Source organism: Scyliorhinus canicula, chromosome 2 (assembly GCF_902713615.1).
Source record: "Scyliorhinus canicula chromosome 2, sScyCan1.1, whole genome shotgun sequence".
Classification (NCBI taxonomy): domain Eukaryota; kingdom Metazoa; phylum Chordata; class Chondrichthyes; order Carcharhiniformes; family Scyliorhinidae; genus Scyliorhinus; species Scyliorhinus canicula.
Genome location: NC_052147.1, coordinates 72,567,118 through 72,588,582, shown reverse-complemented (window position 1 = coordinate 72,588,582; position 21,465 = coordinate 72,567,118). Strand labels below are relative to the sequence as shown.

Genomic DNA, 21,465 nt, shown 5'->3' with positions numbered 1-21,465 from the left:
TGCTTCAACTTCCTTAGTAAACCACGGTTCCCTTGCTCGACAACTTCCTCCCTGCCTGACAGGTACATACTTATCAAGGACACGCAGTAGCCGTTCCTTGAAAAAGCTCCACATTTAGTACAAGGTTTTTCAAATCCAAGGTCACAACCCATGGGCGGGTGTCAGGAGGGTCACGGAACAATCGGTGGCGTTATTCCTGCAGTGCTCCCAATCAGGGGAGGAGCACCCATCTTTTACTTTGAGATAGGCAGCCAAATTTGAAAATGTTTGTTGCTCCGGCAGAGAGTCAGCAATCAGAGGTGGTCAGCGGGAAGAAGAGAGTAATATACATATCTGCAGCTTGGGACCAAGTTTATGGTTTGGTTTTGAGGGGGTTACTGGGTACCGGGTTTTATTTTGGGGGGGGGCTGTATTTCGTAAACACCCTGGGCTGCATTGAGTGCCGGGCTAGGAAATTACAGTCAATGTGGTAATTCTCAGGAGTTGTACCCACGGCTTTTTACATTTTATTTTAATATCTGAAGTCGAATTTTGAAAATTAGTCCCTGTCCATATGGAGTTTATACCTTGTGATATAAACCGAATTTTGGTGTAAAATGACATGAACCCTGAAAATTCTGCAGCTAATTTTGGTATTCGCACAGCAGAGCATCATGGTTGGAGAATGCAGGCTTCAGTGTTGTACCTTTTCGAGAGTCGAACTTCTGTGTCATGACTCAAAATTGCTACCCTGAAGAAACTTAGCATTTTTGACGTGAATTATGATTGCATGCTGTAAAAATAATGGGATTTTTAAAGCGAGATTGTGATATCAGCTGAAATAATACTTTTTACTATTGGTTATGTTGGGATTTCTGGTGCCTTTCTGTCCAAATAAAATACTTACTGCAAACCAAGGAAAAGAAAAATGCAGCCGCTGCCGCCTTGTAAGCGAATATAAATTAGGCTTTCTGGAAGTTTTCCAGAAAGATGCTGCAGCAGGGAGCAGGTCACGGTCCCTTGACGTTAAGCATCCTTAAGGTATGTGCTTGGTGCCAAATCATGGAGCAGGGTTGCTTGTATTTTCAAGCTGCTGGCAAGCAAGGTAAGTGAACTGTGAAGGTGAATGGTTGGCTGGAGACTCAAATAGGAAGTATTGGATAGGATCTCAAAACACAATCTGCTCGACAGAACTGCTCAGGAGAGTCTGAGGGCAGGTCAGAACAGTGCTAGTATTCACTCTGCACACAGCTCCAGGGCCTGTTTAACAACCTGTAAAGAACAGACTTAACTCGGGAACAAAGCAGTACAAAGGTGATTTCTTGAGGTTTAAAATTTTTTTTTTTTTTAGAGTACCTATTTCTCCCCCCCCCCCCCCCCCCCCAATTAAGGGGCAATTTAGTGTGGCCAATCTACCTACCTGCACATCTTTGGATTATGGGGGGGGGAAATTGTGCAAACACCGCACATGATTTCTTGAGGTATGGTTTTGTCAATTGTGCCAATGCAAATAAAGATACAAAGCACGGGCAAGTATTGGCAAATTAGAGAAGTTTCAGATTTTTAAAGAGAAGTGATGGGTGAAAAATTATTTTTGTGGTTGAGGACCGAGTGAGTTAATAACTTAGAGCTGACTCCAAATTAAAAGACTATGCTGCTGCATGCCCATGAAGCATTCTGGTGCAGCATCGCCCAGGTATACCCAATGCTGAGTAAAACTATGTTGCTATTGGCCTTCCTGCCGACCTACATGGAGTTTTCATTTCCGTAAAGTTGAAGACAGCATAAAGGAACTGGCTGACGTCTGTACCCGATATACGCTTTGCCCTCTCCTCCTTTAAACGTGATTCAAGTGAGATTGTGAAGACCAAGCAGGCTCCTCTTTTCCATTAAAGGTAAGCAAACGTGACATTGAGCACAAAGGTCAGCCGATTGGCAAAAGTGGGTCCCGGGGGAAAAAAGTTTGAAAAACACTGGTGTAGCATGTACGTAATGCCCCTTAGATCTGGGATTTCCATTTATTTGCTTTTGTAAGGGCGGGCATGAAGAATTCGCTCTGGGCTCCTACATGGGTGAAGATGGTTGGTCGGTGCAGACTCAATGGGCCAAATGGCCTCCTTCTGCACTATAGGGATTCTATGATCCAGAAAGAGAAGGCTGTGATGGGGCATTAACAGCCTTGACGCTGTTGGAGCGGAGGGTGCCGTACGTTGATGCACAGCCAATCATGGCACAAGGCGTTTATCCTGTTTTCTCGTGACAACTGGATAGGATTAATTGTTAACCTCATTGTGAAGGCACCTCTGGGTAGGTATCATGGGAATGTCACTTTAAGAAATGTTTGTCTTCTCAAGTGGTTGCAGTGATATCATTGTGTGGGTGGAGTTGGGCTCTGCTTTTTACTTTCATTTTGAGCTGGAAGCTGTTTTTGGCTCTGAGGTTTAGTTTAGTTTTCAGTTGGAGAGCTGCATTCAAACCAAGGTGGATGTTGGTCTCTCTCCCTGCATGCTAAATAATCTCCACATCATTTGATTTCAAAGTAATACCTGTTTCTGTAAGCAATGCAAACTTACTGTCTTTGTTAAAAGGGTCTTTGACATATGGATGTTGTTAGGAAAGTTACTACGGGTTATAGAGTACTGTATCTTTTGGGGGGGGGGGGTAATCAGTGTTGGTAGTTGATAAGATGTTTACTGTGTGTTTATAAAATGTTAACTGGATTCATAGAATGAACATTGTTTTGTTTAAAAATACTTTAGATCTCTGTTGCGTAACATCTGTAAAGTGGGCCCTTGTGCTCCCCATACCAAGGTTGTGGGTCAGGTGAACTCCATGATATACTTTGGTGTTCTCTAAACCCTGGCCCATAATAGTAGGTAGCAGCAATAATCCCTCCTTTGGTTCTTTTGCCCCGTTACCTTAAATCGGTGTCCCCGGCCTGTCAATTCTGTCAAAACACCTCAGGTTGGATTATACACGGAGACCAGGCTACCTGCATCTTAACATAAATGTCGGGGGTCCAGCTTCCCCACTTGGCTGGCTTGCCACACTTGGATCTTTTGTGCGACAGCACTGTAGAGAGGTGGGACTTCTGACGGCCACCAAGAGGAAGTCCTACCTCAGAACTGCCTGCCAATCAAGAGGCCAGTAGCACTGCGCCACGGTAGACTTGTCTCCCCCACCCATATGCAAGATTGTGACTGGGAAAGCAGAGGCCAGTGGTGGGCAAGCTGTCAATGGCCAGCATCCTAAATCACTGGCCCACCCACCCACCCATTTTCCCATAAAACTCAGCACCTTAATTTTGAACATTTTAAAATCACCCCTTAACCTTTTCTCTTCTGTTAAGAACAATCCAAGCTTCTCCACATCCAAAATCCCTACTTACACCTGCAAGTACTCACTTGCATTGTACAGAGGTAGTTGTGTTCCTAAAAGTGCAACTTTAAATGGATCATATTTTCCAATTAAAATAAATGTAAAAGCTTAGTTAGGTTCTCATCAGAAAAAAAACATTAAAACAATATAAACCTGGAAGTTGGAATATTTCACAATGCCAAATTCCTATATTAGTAAATAACCTTTAAAATCAGAAAAAAAAACCGTATGGTAACTTCCCACTCATCGTGTTCCCTAAACATCCTGATTTGCGACCCTCTTGGTCACTGTACCCTCTGGGTCATGGCGAGAGCACACAAGACAGAGACAGAAAGCGAGCTCACTCACTGCAACAGTTCAGGAGAGGTAATCAGCGAGCATGAGAATCAGGGAGCAGAAGGCTCAGCAAGAGGGAGAGGTCACATGGCGAGTCAGCATTGAGTGCAAGAGAGTCAGGCAGCAGGAGAGGTCATTCCAAAATGGCACCGATTGAGTCACACGATATCAGACCATCGCAAAACAATATGAACATGACGCTAAACGAGAATACAAGCCCCATTAACCCCCAAACATTAAAGCTAATCAACTTCTTCACGGGGCTGAGGACCCGGGTTCGATCCCGGCCACGGGTCACCGTCCATGTGGAGTTTGCATTCTCCCCATGTCTGCAAGGGTCTCACTACCACAACCAAAAGATGTGAAGGATAGGTGGATTGGCCATGCTTAATTGCCCCTTAGTTGGAAAAAAATGAATTGGGTACTTTAAAAGCTAAACAACTTAAAACAGAGACTTTAGAAGATTTTTAAACAATTAAAAGGTTGTAAATTGATTAGTGTCAAAATAGCCATTTAATTGCATTACAAGCAAACTAGTGATGTTTTTAACTTTTAAGTAACTCTGAATGAACGTTGCGAATGCCCAAACTGTTCTTTAACTCATTCCCAAATGCTCATTATAAAACAATTCCTCTGTAATGTTCAATGGGCTGAAATAGTTACAAATGATTCCATAACATTGCATGGGCTGGTTTAGCACACTGGGCTAAATCGCTGGCTTTTAAAGCCGACTAAGGCAGGCCAGCAGCATGGTTCAATTCCCGTACCAGCCTCCCCGAACAGGCGCCGGAATGTGGCAACAAGGGACTTTTCACAGTAACTTCATTGAAGCCTACTCGTGACAATAAGTGATTTTCATTCATTTCATTTTGTTCACCTCAAAATAACAGGTTCTGACTGGATCATGTCGTTGGGAGTTTAGAAGCAGCATGGGATAGGCTCCCTCTCTCTCCAATTTTATAAAGAAAAAGCCACCACTTGAGCTGCAGATGAGGTGCGAGCATATTGTGTAAACAGGACTTCAATCAAGAGCATGTTCCAAAACCTTAGCTTTATTTGCACGGATTAAAATAGTGTAGATGGTGGCATTCTGTTACAGCAATCCAGTCGTCCATTAACAACGCTCTATCTAACAAATACAGGATCTTAAACTAAGTGGAATTTCAGTCTCTCTCTGCCAGAGCAACCAGATGTGTATCAATTTCAGCTTCTGAAAGAATCCTGGGGCAAAAAGAAAGGTTTTCATGTTGAAGCACATTTTTAGAAATAAAAATTCAAAGATAAATTGCACAATTAAATGTATTTGTATTTTGTACTCAAGTTTCTAAGCTGTTTCGAATATTTAAATAATGAACACTGTAAAGAGAAGTTTTAACCAATTTACAAAACGGTCCTGATGTAAAAATGAAGCAGTTCCCTTGTTTAAAGTTTTAATTCTGAAGGGCGATTTGTATTGGCCTAATGTCACACCTGACGAAAGGAACCATTCAGGAACTAAATAGTTTTTTCGGCCAATTTTCACAGAGATCGATAGTGAACGACTAGTTGCAGATTGACTGCCTGCTTCCAACAAAGTCAAATAAGAAGGGGTGTATAACATGCACCCAATGGGCAAGTGCCTTTTTACCACCTGTGCACAAAGATTTTTCTTTTAGGTTCAGTTATGTCAATATTGGAAATTAACGGGCAGCACGGTGGCGCAGTGGGTTAGCCCTGCTGCCTTGCGGCGCCGAGGTCCCAGGTTCGATCCTGGCTCTGGGTCACTGTCCGTGTGGAGTTTGCGCATTCTCCCCGTGTTTGCGCGGGTTTCGCCCCCACAACCCAAAGATGTGCAAGATAGGTGGATTGGCCACGCTAAATTGCCCCTTAATTGGAAAAAATGAATTGGGTAATCTAAATTTTTTTTAAAATATTGGAAATTAACACCTTTGCAGTCCCAGCATCAATATCTCCCGAGCACATTCTGATGTACCCACTCCATTGATCCAATTATATGGCTTCAACCCAACTTCAGCAAAGGATTTCAAACTATATTAACATGGATTTTTCCCTTTATCGTAAACATTGTTTGGCCTCTCAAAGTTACCACTTAAGGCCAATTTACAAACATTGCATATAGTAAGAGCAGGCCTAATTTTGAATGAGTTGATTCTGAGTAAATAGTTTGGGGTCTACTTGTAGCCGAGCAAAAAAAACATATTCTTTGAATCGGAATTGGATTTAAATGCAGATTCTAGAGGCAATTAGTTAATTTAGTAAACAAGAAAACCTTTAAATTACCTAAATTTAGGGTTATCCACTGTAACCACCCCTACTTCAATTTCAGAGGGCTTGAAGTCAATGGACAGCACTGTGGACAGGCAGGTTATTGCTGTCTACAACAAAAGAAAATGCATTATTTCAAAAAGAAACTTCAAAATGTACAATGCAAACCATGTTAGAGCAAATTAAAATAAAGGAGGGGATAAAAGACATAGGAAATTCAATGTAATTATTAGTGCAGAGGCGTAAGATTTTCATACCTCTACAGTTTGTGCATAGATCCAGTCAAGTTTTTTCTTAACTTTCTTTTCCAAGAAGCTTGTGGCTTCTGTCTGCTTGACTCCGGCTGCAGTAGCCTTGAAACCACAATAATAACCAGCAGGGTCACACTTGTAAACCTGCGCCCCAAGCTCTTCGTCCACACCTACCAGAATCATACCTGTAAAACAGAAGAGTCAAACTGAAGATTTAATTTTACACACTTCATTTCTGTTTAGCATTTAAAGGAATCACAGAAGCATACAGCACACAAGAAGAGCATTCAGCTTGTCATGCCCTTGCTGGTTCTTTGAAAGATGAGTCATGCTTAATCCCGCAGTCTTACATTTCTGTCTACAATCCTGCAAACTTGTCATCCTCAAAATATCTGTTCAGCAACCTTTTAAAATAATTTTGGAATCAGCTTCTGCCATTTTGAGGGACGACGTTTCAAAGCAGCCAATTTTTAGTGAGAAATAAAGACCATGATCTGTTTCTGAACTATTCTAATGAAAAGAAAAAAACAAGAGATCTGACTAAACCTTCCTTCAACATTCTCCCTGCTGCCAGAATACAATTTGATCTTTGTTACTTAGTTGTCATTGTTATTTCACGTCTTGTTCCCGTACCAGCCTCCCCAAACTGGCGCCGGAATGTGGCGACTAGGGGCTTTTCACAGTAACTTCATTTGAAGCCTACTTGTGACAATAAGCGATTTTCATTATTTCACGTCATTATAATCCAGCACAACTATGAATCACACCAGGACATTTCAATATTCTTTAGCAGGAATCTTCCAATAGTGACCTAAATCCTAGGAGGATCTGAATTAGTTTAGCACTTTCAGAGATTACATCATCACAGGGTGATATGTATCCATAAGCTTCTTTTTTTGAATTCTAGACGTTCTGAAAACATACTACAAAAGAAATAACAAACCAGATTCCTCCATGAATTCTATGACTTGCACATTTTGGAGAAGAACAGATGTAAATGTAATCGAGCCTCCATTGTATTGAAATAATGAGTTTCAATTAATGAAGTGGCATTGTTGGAGATCATTTATACATGTCTGCTGATTTCGAAGACTGACAGTGCAGCCGACACAAGTGGCCAATATTCATGCAAGAGACTCGACAGTGAATAGGCAATCGTGGAGCAACGCAAACATTCTGATCTTATCTTTAATAAAATTTAGAATTTCAGCATGGATCACTGAAGAGCAATCAAGAAGGGAGCCCTGTCCAACATTTATCCCTCATCTAACAACACTTTAAATCTGATCAGTACCTCAGCTTACACATGGGACTTTGTTGACAGCAAATTCACTGCTCCAATTCCCTAGAGTGACTTTAAAATTACACTGGAAGATGTTAAAGGCACTGTATAATGCACTCCTTTCTTTTCTTAATTCAATTCAGAATTTGGAGTAAAGCTAAGAATATCCTACCCTCTACGGCTCAACTATTCATTATCTTTAATCAACAAATTCATTGGGAGAGTCACTCATTATTTTCAAATGAAGTAAGGACATGGTAACAAGTTTAATAGGTCGACCATTTCTCAATTAATACCTTTAGGAAAATAATTTGCAAAGTCACTTTTTTTTAATAATAAATTAAAAGTACCCAATCCATTTTTTTCAATTAAAGGTCAATTTAGTGTGGTCAATCCACCTACCCTGTACATCTTTGGATTGTGGGCGTGAGACCCACGCAGACACGGAATATGCCAACTCCACATGGAGTGTGAACTGTAGCTGGGATTGAACCCAGGTCCTTGACGCCCCCAATAGGAAAGTCACTTTAGATAGACCATGAAAACACCCGACTGCGTGACTTTATATTTTGCAGGTATTTGCACAATATGATTTGAAGCAGAAATCTACGGTTGCATTAATCTTATACCACATGTAGAAGTTGCTTACAGCATCCCAGGGGTCTCATTTCAGCGTTTTGTGTATACACTTGGGAAATATCTGCAATCCGTTTACACAACATGTCCACTGGGATATCATAGCCATACTTGTACTTCCAGTTTGCAGCTTCATACCGAGCTCTCTGAACCTGGGACCTGCTATCTGCTGTAATTTTAAAAAGATTACATTTTAAAAAGGTGAAAAAGATCAACATTCCATGATAAAAGACAGTACTAATGGTGAAACAAGGACAGAAAGCAAATCTATTAGTAGTGTGTAAGCGACACTGAACTTAGGGTTTTAAAAACATGTGAACTGGTTAGGAGGACCACTTTGCAATCAAGAGTCTAATCCTGATACTTTGAATCTCCTCTTATCTCTTCTTCTTTTCAATTATTGCTAAGAGTACTTTTTGGACATTATTGGCAAGTTTCCAGGCACAGGATGGCGTCAACAATATAAACAGAAAATTCTGGAAATATCTTTCATCAGCAACCTGAAACATTGAAGTCTGCTTCTTTCTCCACAGACTACCTGATCTAAGTATTTTCAGAATGTTTGTTAAATTTCTTGCATTGATGAAGATTCAGTTTCCATCGTTGACTTAAAAAAATAACTAGATATCTAAAAGCAAAGTCTCAAAATCTAAAAGGAAGAATCATAAATCTTCTTACCCGTCATTCCTGTCATTACACATCCTATGGTTTCAGTTATTCGGAACAGGTGAGTGACTGTGTTAGCATCCAATAGCTTATCCTGAAAATAAATTGAACCACTGGATTAAGGAGAGTGCACAATAAAGAATTAAAGGCTGCACCTTAAATTAAGTTTGATCAATATGGCAAGGATAACAGTACAATGTGAACGGTCAGTTCATTACATAACCCAAAGTCAGCTGCAGACCATCTCCGCCATCAGTCATGGGCCTCAGCAGACCCATTGCTTTGTGGGTTCCCATTCATGGCTTGCAGGTTCAAGTGTTGTTGCAAGTAAAAACCAAGATTAACACAGATTAAAATTGTAAATAAGAGATTAATCATGATGGAATTTAAACATTTTACTTGACAGACGTTTTAGGGTTTAATTGGGTTTGTGATAGGCAATTTCAAGAATCCCAAAGCTTAAGGAACAAAGTTCCAATGATAATCTCTAATCGCATACACTTCCCTGCGAGAGGCAGCGACTTCAACAAACTACCCGTGAACCGGCTGCCTTAATTCAATCAATGTAAATTGCACTATGCACTTAATCACAGAAGGCGATTCCAGATCTTATAGAATTTCAAAATTTTTACAAAGTGAATCGTAGACAAATTAAAAACATTTATGACCTTGCAGGTTGCAGAATTCGAAATAAATATCCAAGTTATTTTACAGACTTTTCAGGTTTCTGCCTCCTTTACAGGCACCGAGTTCCAGGCTTCCATCATCATGGGTGAGAAAACATCAACTCACATTTATCTGTTCTACAAATTATTTTAAATCAAAGCTCCCTGTTTATTGATCTCTCTGCTAAGGGAGATAGCAGGAACCTAACTTGGCCCCTAGATTTTACGCACCTCAAGTAAATCACCGCTCAGCCTCCTTTGCTTCAACAAAAGCTCCAGCCTATCCAGTCAATAATTAAAATTCTCCTGTCCTAGAAACATTTTTGTAAACCTCCTCTATACCCTCTCTAATGTAGTCACATTGTTACTGTAATGTGGTAGCCAGAATTGTATGCAGTCTTCAAGCTGTGGCCTAACTAGTGATGTGTACAGTTCTACCACAATCTTCTTACAACTATTTTAATAAGAAATGTAAGAGTAACAAGGCACTTAGAACATGGAAGCACAATCAGAAAACGTCAACATAGTTTTATAAAAGGGAAAACCATGTTGGACAGGCTCGATTGTTCCTTTTGAGGATGTAACGAGTAGGGCAAGTAAAGGTGAACCAGGAGAGGTGCCTTATTTGGATTTCCAAAAGGTGCACATAAAAGGGGTGCCACATAAATTAAGGACTCATGAGGTTGGGGATAATATATTAGCTCAGATTGGGGTTTGATTAACAGACAGCAGCAGAGAGTGGGGATAAATGGGGCATTCTCAAGTTAGCAGTCTGTGACTAGTGAAGCTCCACAAGGATCAGCGCTGGGGCCTCAGCTCTTTCAAGTCTATATTGACGACTTGGATGAAGAGGCCATGAGTAATGTATCTTGAATTATTGACAATTCACAGATAGATCAGAATATAAACTGAGGAAGATACAATAGGCTGCAGAGAGATTTGGACAGGTTGAGTAGGGACATTCTCCCCGTGTCTGTGTGGGTTTCACTCCCACAACCCAAAAGATGTGCAGATTAGGCGGATTGGCCACGCTAAATTGCCCCTAGCAGTGGTTAGCACTGTTGCTTCACAGTGCTAGGGTCCCAGGTTCGATTCCCACTTGGGTCACTGTCTGTACAGCGTCTGCATGTTCTCCCTGTGTCTGCGTGGGTTTCCTCCCGGTGCTCCAGTTTCCTCCCACAAGTCCCGAAAGACGTGCTGTTAGGCAATTTGGACATTCAGAATTCTCCCACTGTGTACCCAAACAGGCGCCGGAATGTGAAAACTAGGGGCTGTTCATAGTAACTTCATTGCAGTGTTAATGTAAGCCTACTTGTGACAATAACAAATATTATTATTGGGGGAAAAAGAGCAGCACGTTGGGGCAGTGGTCAGTGCTGCTGCCTCACGGTGCTGAGGTCCCAGGTTTGATCCCGGCTCTGGGTCACTGTCCGTATGGAGTTTGCACATGTGCAGGATAGGTGAATTGGCCACGCTAAATTGCCCCTCAAAATGAATTGGGTACTCTAAATTTATTTATTTTTTTAAATTATTAGGAAAAATAAAAAAACAAAAGTTAAGAGGAGGCAATAAAGTGGGAGCAGAGTATTATCTGGGAAAGTGAGAGCTATTCATTTTGGTAGCAAGAATGGTAAAGCAAAATATTTTTGTTTAATAGGTGTCAAACTTGTGAATGTTGATGTTGCGAGCCATTTGGATATAACTTGTGCAAGGAACAAAGTTCGCATGCAGGTACTGAAAGCAACAAGGAAAACAAAAGGCATGTTGGCTTTTATTGCAACGTAATTAGAACATAGAACATAGAACAGTACAGCACAGAACAGGCCCTTCGGCCCTCGTTGTGCCGAGCAATGATCACCCTACTTAACCCCACGTAACCCGTATACCCGTAACCCAACAATCCCCCCATTAACCTTACACTACGGGCAATTTAGCATGGCCAATCCACCTAACCCGCACATCTTTGGACTGTGGGAGGAAACCGGAGCACCCGGAAGAAACCCACGCACACACGGGGAGGACGTGCAGACTCCACACAGACAGTGACCCAGCCGGGAATCGAACCTGGGACCCTGGAGCTGTGAAGCATTGATGCTAACCACCATGCTACCGTGAGGCCCTTGAAGTACAAGATTAAAATTGAAGTACAAGATTAAGGAAACTTTGCTACAATAATACAGGGCCTTGTGATCACAACTGGAGTAGTGTGTGAAGTTTTGGTCTCTATATTTGCGTTGGAAACAATGCAGTAAAGGTTCACCAGATTGATCACTGGGATGAGAGGATATGATAAGAAGCTGCGAAATTAGGACTCGAGGGGCGATCTAATTGAAACCTACAAGGTTCTTAAGGAGCTTCACAGGGCAGTCACAGATTGTTTCCCATGGCTTTGGAATCTAGAACATGGGGACATAGTCTCAGGATAAGGGACTGCCCAATTAGGACCGAGAGGAGGAGAAATGTCATCACTTAAAGGGCATGAATCTTTGGAGCTCTCCATCCTAGGAGGTTGTGAATGCTCCATTGTTTAACATAGTGAAGGCTTAGGGGACCAGGTGGGAAAATGGGAGTTGAGGCTGAACATCAGCTAGGAGTGTAGTAAATGGCAGAGCGGGGTTGTGGGGCCGTACAGTCTACTCCTGCACCTACTTTGTACATTCTGTGAGTCAGCTAATAAAAGGTAAATGCTGCCACCACAGGGAGTTCAGTCTACACTTACCGGCACTTTCTTTTGTGTAACTATTACAGCACAGTCCTTTCCACGAACAGCAACTGAAGTGAGACCACCCTGGTTTATAGCCTTAAAAGCATATTCTGCAACAAAAACCAAATTGTCTCAAGCATCAATAACACCAAAACAAAGTTCAATTTTTAACAAGATGATTTACAGCAACCAATGTCATACTGAAAACGTAGACTTTACATCACAAAATCACGGCTAATATTTATCAGATGTTGAATGCCCCAAGTTACACTCCAGGCATTGGCAACAAGAGCCGAGCTGCTCGCGGCTACCTGATCCCTCATGCCACCCACTCTGCCCATTGCCTAAATCACAGCTTTCCCCTCACCTCAACTCCAGTACCAGACTCTTTCACCCCCACATCGTTACCCAGGTTCTCCCCTCTCCCTAACCTCCTCTTACCTTCCATGCCCCCCAACCGCAGACACAAGTACTGTAGCTTTATGGCACTGTTTTTTTTTTATTTTTATAAATTTAGATTACCCAATTATTTTTTCCAATTAAGGGGCAATTTAGCGTGGCCAATCCACCTACTCTGCACATTTTTTGGGTTGTGGGGGCGAAACCCACGCAGACACGGGGAGAATATGCAAACTCCACACGGACAGTGACCCAGAGCAGGGATCGAACCTGGGACCTCAGCGCCGTGAGGCGGTTGTGCTAACCACTAGGCCACCGTGCTGCCCTTTTATGGCACTGTTTAGTGTTATTTGTACATGTTGGAACTGCCCAAACATATGTTGTGTCCGACACTTTCATCTGTTAGAGAGACAGCTCTGAACACACGTTTTGTTGTATTGGGGTGGTACGGTAGTTGTATAGGACTCTGGTTCGGCCACATTTGGAATACTGCGTGCAGTTCTGGTCGCCACATTACCAGAAGGATGTGGATGCTTTGGAGAGGGTGCAGAGGAGGTTCACCAGGATTTTGCCTGGTATGGAGGGTGCTAACTATGAAGAAAGGTTGAGTAGATTAGGATTGTTTTCGTTGGAAAGACGGAGGTTGAGTGGGACCTGATTGAGGTCTATAAAATTATGAGAGGTATGGACAGGGTGGATAGCAACAAGCTTTTCCCAAGGGGGTGTCAGTTACAAGGGGTCACGATTTCAAGGTGAGAGGGGGAAAGTTTAAGGGAGATGTGCGTGGAAAGTTTTTTACGCAGAGGGTGGTGGGTGCCTGGAACGCTTTACCAGCGGAGGTGGTAGAGGCGGGCATGAAAGCATCATTTAAGAGGCATCTAGACAGGTATATGAATGGGCGGGAACAGAGGGAAGTAGACCTTGGAAAATAGGAGACAGGCTTAGATAAAGGATCTGGATCGGCGCAGGCTGGGAGGGCCGAAGGGCCTGTTCCTGTGCTGTAATTTTCTTTGTTTATACAACTGTAACATGACCTGCCGACTCTTTTTCTCAATACCCCGTTGAATGCCTTCTTGACCATTCTATTGACCTGCGTTGCCACCTTCAGGGTACAATGGACCTGAACCCCCAGCTCTCTCTGCACATCAATTTTCCCCAGGACTCTTCCATTGACCGTATAGTCCGCTCTTGAATTAGATCTTCCAAAATGCATCACCTCACATTTGCCTGGATTGAACTCCATCTGCCATTTCTCTGCCCAACTCTCCAATCTATCTATACTTGGCTGTATTCTCTGACAGCCCTCCTTGTTATTCTTCCCCATTCCCCTCTATCCCAGACTTGTCCCCCCCATGCCTCCTCTATCCAAGACTCAACCCCCCGACTCCTCTATCCCAGATTCACCCCCCCCCGACTCCTCTATCCAAGACTCAACACCCCCCCAACTCCTCTATCCAAGACTCAAACCCCCCCCCCACCCGACTCCTCTACCCCAGACTCAACCCCCCCCAACTCCTCTATCCAAGACTCAAACCCCCCCCCCCCCGATTCCTCTATCCCAGACTCAACCCCCCCGACTCCTCTATCCAAGACTCACCCCCCCGACTCCTCGATCCAAGACTCCCCTCCCCGACTCCTCTATCCAAGACTCACCCCCCCCCGAATCCTCTATCCAAGACTCAAACCCCCCCACCCCCGACTCCTCTATCCCAGACTCACCGCCCCCGGCCCCACGACTCCTCTATCCCAGACTCCCCCCCCCCCACCGACTCCTCTATCCCAGACTCACCCCCCCCCCGACTCCTCTATCCCAGACGCAACCCCCCCCCCACCCCCGACTCCTCTATACAAGACTCAAACCCCCCACTCCTCTATCCAAGACTCAAACCACCCCCCCCCCCCCCCCCCGACTCCTCTATCCCAGACTCACCGCCCCCGGCCCCACGACTCCTCTATCCCAGACTCACCCCCCCCGACTCCTCTATCCCAGACTCACCCCCCCCCCCCGACTCCTCTATCCCAGACTCAACCCCCCCGACTCCTCTATCCAAGACTCAACCCTCCCACTCCTCTATCCAAGACTCAAACCGCCCCACCCCCGACTCCTCTATCCCAGACTCGCCCCGACTCCTCTATCCCAGACTCGCCCCCCCCCCCCCCCCCCCCCGACTCCTCTATACAAGACTCAACCCTCCCACTCCTCTATCCAAGACTCAAAACACCCCCCCCCCCCCCCCCCCCGGCTCCTCTATCCCAGACTCACACCCCCCCCCCCCCACGGTCCTCTATCCCAGACTCAACCCCCCGCCCCCCAACTCCTCAATCCCAGACTCAACCCCCCACCGACTCCTCTATCCAAGACTCAACCCCCCCCCCCCGACTCCTCTATCCAAGACTCAACCCCCCCCGACTCCTCTATCCAAGACTCAACCCCCCCCGACTGCTCTATCCAAGACTCAACCCCCACCCCGACTCCTCTATACAAGACTCAACCCCCCCCCCGACTCCTCTATACAAGACTCAACCCCCCATACTCCTCTATCCAAGACTCACCTCCCCCCCGACTCATCTATCCAAGACTCTCCCCTTCCCAACTCCTCTATCCCAGACTCAACCCCCCCCCCCCCCGACTCCTCTATCCCAGACGCAACACCCCCCCCCCCGACTCCTCTATCAAAGACTCAACCCACCCCCCCCCCCGCCTCCTCTATCCCAGACTCAACCCCTCCGACTCTTCAATCCCAGACTCAACCCCTCCGACTCCTCTATCCCAGACACAACCCCTCCGACTCCTCTATCCCAGACACAACCCCTCCGACGACTCTATCCCAGACTCAAACCCTCCGACGACTCTATCCCAGACTCAACCCCCCCCAACTCCTCTATCCCAGACTCAACCCACCCCCCCGACTCTATCCCAGACTCAACCCCCCCCCCCCCGACTCCTCTATCCCAGACTCGCCCCCCAGACTCCTCTATCCCAGACTCAACCCCCCCTCGACTCCTCTATCCCAGACTCATCCCCACCGACTCCTCTATCCCAGACTCAAACCCCGCCCCCCCGACTCCTCTATCCCAGACTCAACCCCTCCCTCGACTCCTCTATCCCAGACTCAAGCCCGACTCCTCTATCCCAGACTCAACCCCCCCCTCGACTCCTTAATCCAAGACGCACCCCCCCCGACTCCTCTATCCAAGACTCAACCCTCCCCAACTCCTCTATCCCAGACTCAATCTCCCCCCCACTCCTCTATCCCAGACTCAACCCCACCCCCCCCGACTCCTCTATCCCCGACTGAACCCCTCCGACTCCTCTATCCCAGACTCAACCCCCCCCCCCCCCCGACTCCTCTATCCCAGACTCAACCCCTCCGACTCCTCTATCCCAGACTCAACCCCTCCGACTCTTCTGTCCCAGACTCAACCCCTCCGACTCCTCTATCCCAGACTCAACCCCTCCGACTCCTCTATCCCAGACTCAACCCCTCCGACTCCTCTACCCCAGACTCAACCCCCCCCCCCCCCGACTCCTCTATCCCAGACTCAACCCCCCCAACTCCTCTACCCCAGACTCAACCCCCCCCCACTCCTCTATCCCAGACTCAACCCCCCCCCCGACTCCTCTATCCCAGACTCAACCCCCCCACTCCTCTATCCCAAATCAACCCCCCCCACTCCTCTATCCCAGACTCAACCCCCCCGACTCCTCTATCCCAGACTCAACCCCTCCGACTCCTCTACCCCAGACTCAACCCCCCCCCCGACTCCTCTATCCCAGACTCAACCCCCCCAACTCCTCTACCCCAGACTCAACCCCCCCCGACTCCTCTATCCCAGACTCAACCCCCCCCCCGACTCCTCTATCCCAGACTCAACCCCCCCCACTCCTCTATCCCAAAATCAACCCCCCCCACTCCTCTATCCCAGACTCAACCCCCCCGACTCCTCTATCCCAGACTCAACCCCCCCAACTCCTCTACCCCAGACTCAACCCCCCCACTCCTCTATCCAGACTCAACCCCCCCGACTCCTCTATCCCAGACTCAACCCCCCCCCGACTCCTCTATCCCAGACTCATCCCCACCGACTCCTCTATCCCAGACTCAAACCCCGCCCCCCCGACTCCTCTATCCCAGACTCAACCCCTCCCTCGACTCCTCTATCCCAGACTCAAGCCCGACTCCTCTATCCCAGACTCAACCCCCCCCCTCGACTCCTTAATCCAAGACGCACCCCCCCCCCCGACTCCTCTATCCAAGACTCAACCCTCCCCAACTCCTCTATCCCAGACTCAATCTCCCCCCCACTCCTCTATCCCAGACTCAACCCCACCCCCCCGACTCCTCTATCCCCGACTGAACCCCTCCGACTCCTCTATCCCAGACTCAACCCCCCCCCCCGACTCCTCTATCCCAGACTCAACCCCTCCGACTCCTCTATCCCAGACTCAACCCCTCCGACTCTTCTGTCCCAGACTCAACCCCTCCGACTCCTCTATCCCAGACTCAACCCCTCCGACTCCTCTATCCCAGACTCAACCCCTCCGACTCCTCTACCCCAGACTCAACCCCCCCCCCCGACTCCTCTATCCCAGACTCAACCCCCCCAACTCCTCTACCCCAGACTCAACCCCCCCCCACTCCTCTATCCCAGACTCAACCCCCCCCCGACTCCTCTATCCCAGACTCAACCCCCCCCACACCTCTATCCCAAAATCAACCCCCCCCCACTCCTCTATCCCAGACTCAACCCCCCCGACTCCTCTATCCCAGACTCAACCCCTCCGACTCCTCTACCCCAGACTCAACCCCCCCCCCCCCGACTCCTCTATCCCAGACTCAACCCCCCCAACTCCTCTACCCCAGACTCAACCCCCCCCGACTCCTCTATCCCAGACTCAACCCCCCCCCCCGACTCCTCTATCCCAGACTCAACCCCCCCCACTCCTCTATCCCAAAATCAACCCCCCCCACTCCTCTATCCCAGACTCAACCCCCCCGACTCCTCTATCCCAGACTCAACCCCCCCAACTCCTCTACCCCAGACTCAACCCCCCCCCACTCCTCTATCCCAGACTCAACCCCCCCGACTCCTCTATCCCAGACTCAACCCCCCCCCGACTCCTCTATCCCAGACTCAACCCCCCCACCGACTCCTCTATCCCAGACTCAACCCCCCCAGACTCCTCTATCCCAGACTCAACCCCCCCAGACTCCTCTATCCCAGACTCAACCCACCCCCCCCGACTCTTCTATCCCAGACTCAACACCTCCGACTCCTCTATCCCAGACTCAACCCCTCCGACTCCTCTATCCCAGACTCAACCCCTCCGACTCCTCTATCCCAGACTCAACCCCCCCCGACTCCTCTATCCCAGACTCAACCCCCCCCCCCACTCCTCTACCCCAGACTCAATCCCCCCCCACTCCTCTACCAGAGACTCAACCCCCCCCCACTCCTCTACCCCAGTCTCAACCCCCCCCCGACTCCTCTATCCCAGACTCAACCCCCCCAGACTCCTCTATCCCAGACTCAACCCACCCCCCCCGACTCTTCTATCCCAGACTCAACACCTCCGACTCCTCTATCCCAGACTCAACCCCTCCGACTCCTCTATCCCAGACTCAACCCCCCCCCCGACTCCTCTATCCCAGACTCAACCCCCCCCCCACTCCTCTACCCCAGTCTCAACCCCCCCCGACTCCTCTATCCCAGACTCAACCCCCCCCCCCGACTCCTCTATCCCAGACACAACCCCCCCCACTCCTCTATCCCAGACTCAACCCCCCCGACTCCTCTATCCCAGACTCAACCCCCCCCCCCCCGACTCCTCTATCCCCGACTGAACCCCTCCGACTCCTCTATCCCAGACTCAACCCCCCCCCCCGACTCCTCTATCCCAGACTCAACCCCTCCGACTCCTCTATCCCAGACTCAACCCCTCCGACTCCTCTATCCCAGACTCAACCCCTCCGACTCCTCTATCCCAGACTCAACCCCTCCGACTCCTCTATCCCAGACTCAACCCCTCCGACTCCTCTATCCCAGACTCAACCCCTCCGACTACTCTATCCCAGACTCAACCCCTCCGACTCCTCTATCCCAGACTCAACCCCTTCGACTCCTCTTTCCCAGACTCAACCCCTCCGACTCCTCTACCCCAGACTCAACCCCCCCCCCGACTCCTCTATCCCAGACTCAACCCCCCCTCCCCCGACTCCTCTATCCCAGACTAACCCCCCCCCACTCCTCTATCCCAAAATCAACACCCCCCCCACTCCTCTATCCCAGACTCAACCCCCCCCCCCGACTCCTGTACCCCAGACTCAACCCCCCCACTCCTCTATCCCAGACGCAAAGCCCCCCTCCCGACTCCTCTATCCCAGACTCAACCCCCCTCAACTCCTCTACCCCAGACTCAACCCCGCCAACTCCTCTATCCCAGACTCAACCCCCCCCCCCCCCCGACTCCTCTATCCCAGGCTCAACCCCCCCACCGACTCCTCTATCCCAGACTCAACCCCCCCAGACTCCTCGATCCCAGACTCAACCCCCCCCCCGACTCTTCTATCCCAGACTCAACCCACCCCCCCCGACTCTTCTATCCCAGACTCAACACCTCCGACTCCTCTATCCCAGACTCAACCCCTCCGACTCCTCTATCCCAGACGCAACCCCTCCGACGACTCTATCCCAGACTCAACCCCTCCGACTCCTCTACCCAGACTCAACCACTCCGACTCCTCTACCCAGACTCAACCCCTCCGACTCCTCTATCCCAGACTCAACCCCCCCTGACTCCTCTATCCCAGACTCAACCCCCCCCCACTCCTCTACCCCAGTCTCAACCCCCCCGACTCCTCTATCCCAGACTCAACCCCCCCCCCCCCGACTCCTCTATCCCAGACTCAACCCCCCGACTCCTCTATCCCAGACTCAACCCCCCGACTCCTCTATCCCAGACTCAACCCCCCCCCCCCCGACTCCTCTATCCCAGACTCAACCCCCCCCCGACTCCTCTATCCCAGACTCAACCCCCCCCCCCGACTCCTCTATCCCAGACTCAACCCCCCCCACTCCTCTATCCCAGACTCAACCCCCCCGACTCCTCTATCCCAGACTCAACCCCCCCCCACTCCTCTATCCCAGACTCAACCCCCCCCACTCCTCTATCCCAGACTCAACCCCCCCACTCCTCTATCCCAGACTCAACCCCCCCACTCCTCTATCCCAGACTCAACCCCGATTCCTCTATCCCAGACTCAACCCCCCCCACTCCTCTACCCCAGATTCAACCCCCCCCCCCCCGACTCCTCTATCCCAGACTCAACCCCCCCCCCCCCGACTCCTCTATCCCAGACTCAACCCCCCCCGACTCCTCTATCCCAGACTCAACCCCCCCCCACTCCTCTATCCCAGACTCAACCCCCCCCGACTCCTCTAACCCAGACTCAACCCCCCCCCACTCCTCTATCCCAGACTCAACCCCCCTCCCGACTCCTCTATCAAAGACTCAACCCCCCCCCACTCCTCTATCCCAGACTCAACCCCCCCCCCCCGACTCCTCTATCCCAGACTCAACCCCCCCCCCCGACTCCTCTATCCCAGACTCAACCCCCCCCCCCCGACTCCTCTATTCCAGACTCAACCCCCCCCGACTCCTCTATCCCAGACTCAACCCCCCCCCCCCGCTCCTCTATCCCTCCCCGTCGTCTATCCCAAACTCCCCCAACGCCATTCCCATGCTTGCCCGCCAATCCATCCTAGACCCTGTCCCGCAACCCCTCCCTCCCAACACCAAGCTGCCATGGCCTCTCTCCCCCGGGTTAGCCCGCGGCCGCCCTGCCGCCTGGCTGTGGGGGATGGGCCTGCGATGACTGAGCGGGTTGTGTGCCGGTGTTGCCGGCTGTGTCCCGGGTGAGCGGGGCGGCCGGGTCTCACTCACCTACTTGGTACAACCTTCCCTCCGGGGAGAAGATGGTAATGTGACGGTCGAAGCCGGCGCTCGATCCCCGGGACATTCTGACCAAAAAACCGAATCAGAGAACAACAACATGCAGTGTCAAAACCCGGAACCTATCTCCGAACCGACAGGATATCCGGTGTGAAGTCCTTCCCTGACCCGGAGGTACACTTCTCGACCTGTCAATCAAACAGCAGGTCAGCCTCCGGCTGGTGGAGCAACATGCTGCAACCTTCTGCTATTAATTGAGCATCCCGGGGGTTATCCAAATCAAATGCGAGTGCAAAATACTGACAATATGAAATAAAGACAGAAAATATTGGCGAAGAGTAAGATAGGGTTCAAATTTGACCTCTGTGACTTTGAAAGCTTATCAACCTGAATTAATTCTTTCTGCACAGATACTGATGAGTATTTCCAGTATTTCCTATTTTTATCTCTTTCCAGTCATAATATATGTAGATTAAATAGATTCCGAAGCACGTTGTATCCAAATTAACATTTTCACTAATTAGTTATTAAAAATATTGGAGATGGGGGGAAAGTGTTGTTTGAGAGCCAAGAATAATTCAATATTATAACAAAGAGGAGGAGACAGTGTTGCCATGTGCAGCACGTTATAACTCACACATGATGACGGATTAGTAATCCAGAGGTCGAGTCTAATGATCTGGGTACATGGGTTCAAATTACACCATGGCATGCTACCATTTATACCAACAAAAAGGAAGGACGGTAGAAAGAGGGAAAATCGACCGTGGATATCTAAGGGAATAAGGGAGAGTATCAAATTGAAGGAAAAAGCATACAAAGTGGCAAAGATTGGTGGGAGACTAGAGGACTGGGAAATCTTTAGGGGGCAACAGAAAGCTACTAAAAAAGCTATAAAGAAGAGTAAAATAGATTATGAGAGTAAACTTGCTCAGAATATAAAAACAGAT

At 48.4% G+C, this 21,465-nt stretch overlaps 1 protein-coding gene across 1 annotated transcript; it reads right to left on the bottom strand.

Moving 5' to 3' along the window:
* Positions 1-4,725: 4,725 nt before the first annotated feature.
* Positions 4,726-20,710, bottom strand: psma6a (proteasome 20S subunit alpha 6a). The gene is made up of 7 exons (XM_038780571.1): positions 20,507-20,710; positions 12,178-12,272; positions 8,806-8,887; positions 8,141-8,296; positions 6,216-6,394; positions 5,974-6,068; positions 4,726-4,914 (listed from the first exon to the last, which is right to left on the bottom strand). Exons 1-7 carry the CDS (start codon positions 20,580-20,582, stop codon positions 4,857-4,859), a joined length of 741 nt encoding a protein of 246 aa, XP_038636499.1. The 5' UTR covers positions 20,583-20,710; the 3' UTR covers positions 4,726-4,856.
* Between the last annotated feature and the right edge of the window lie 755 nt (positions 20,711-21,465).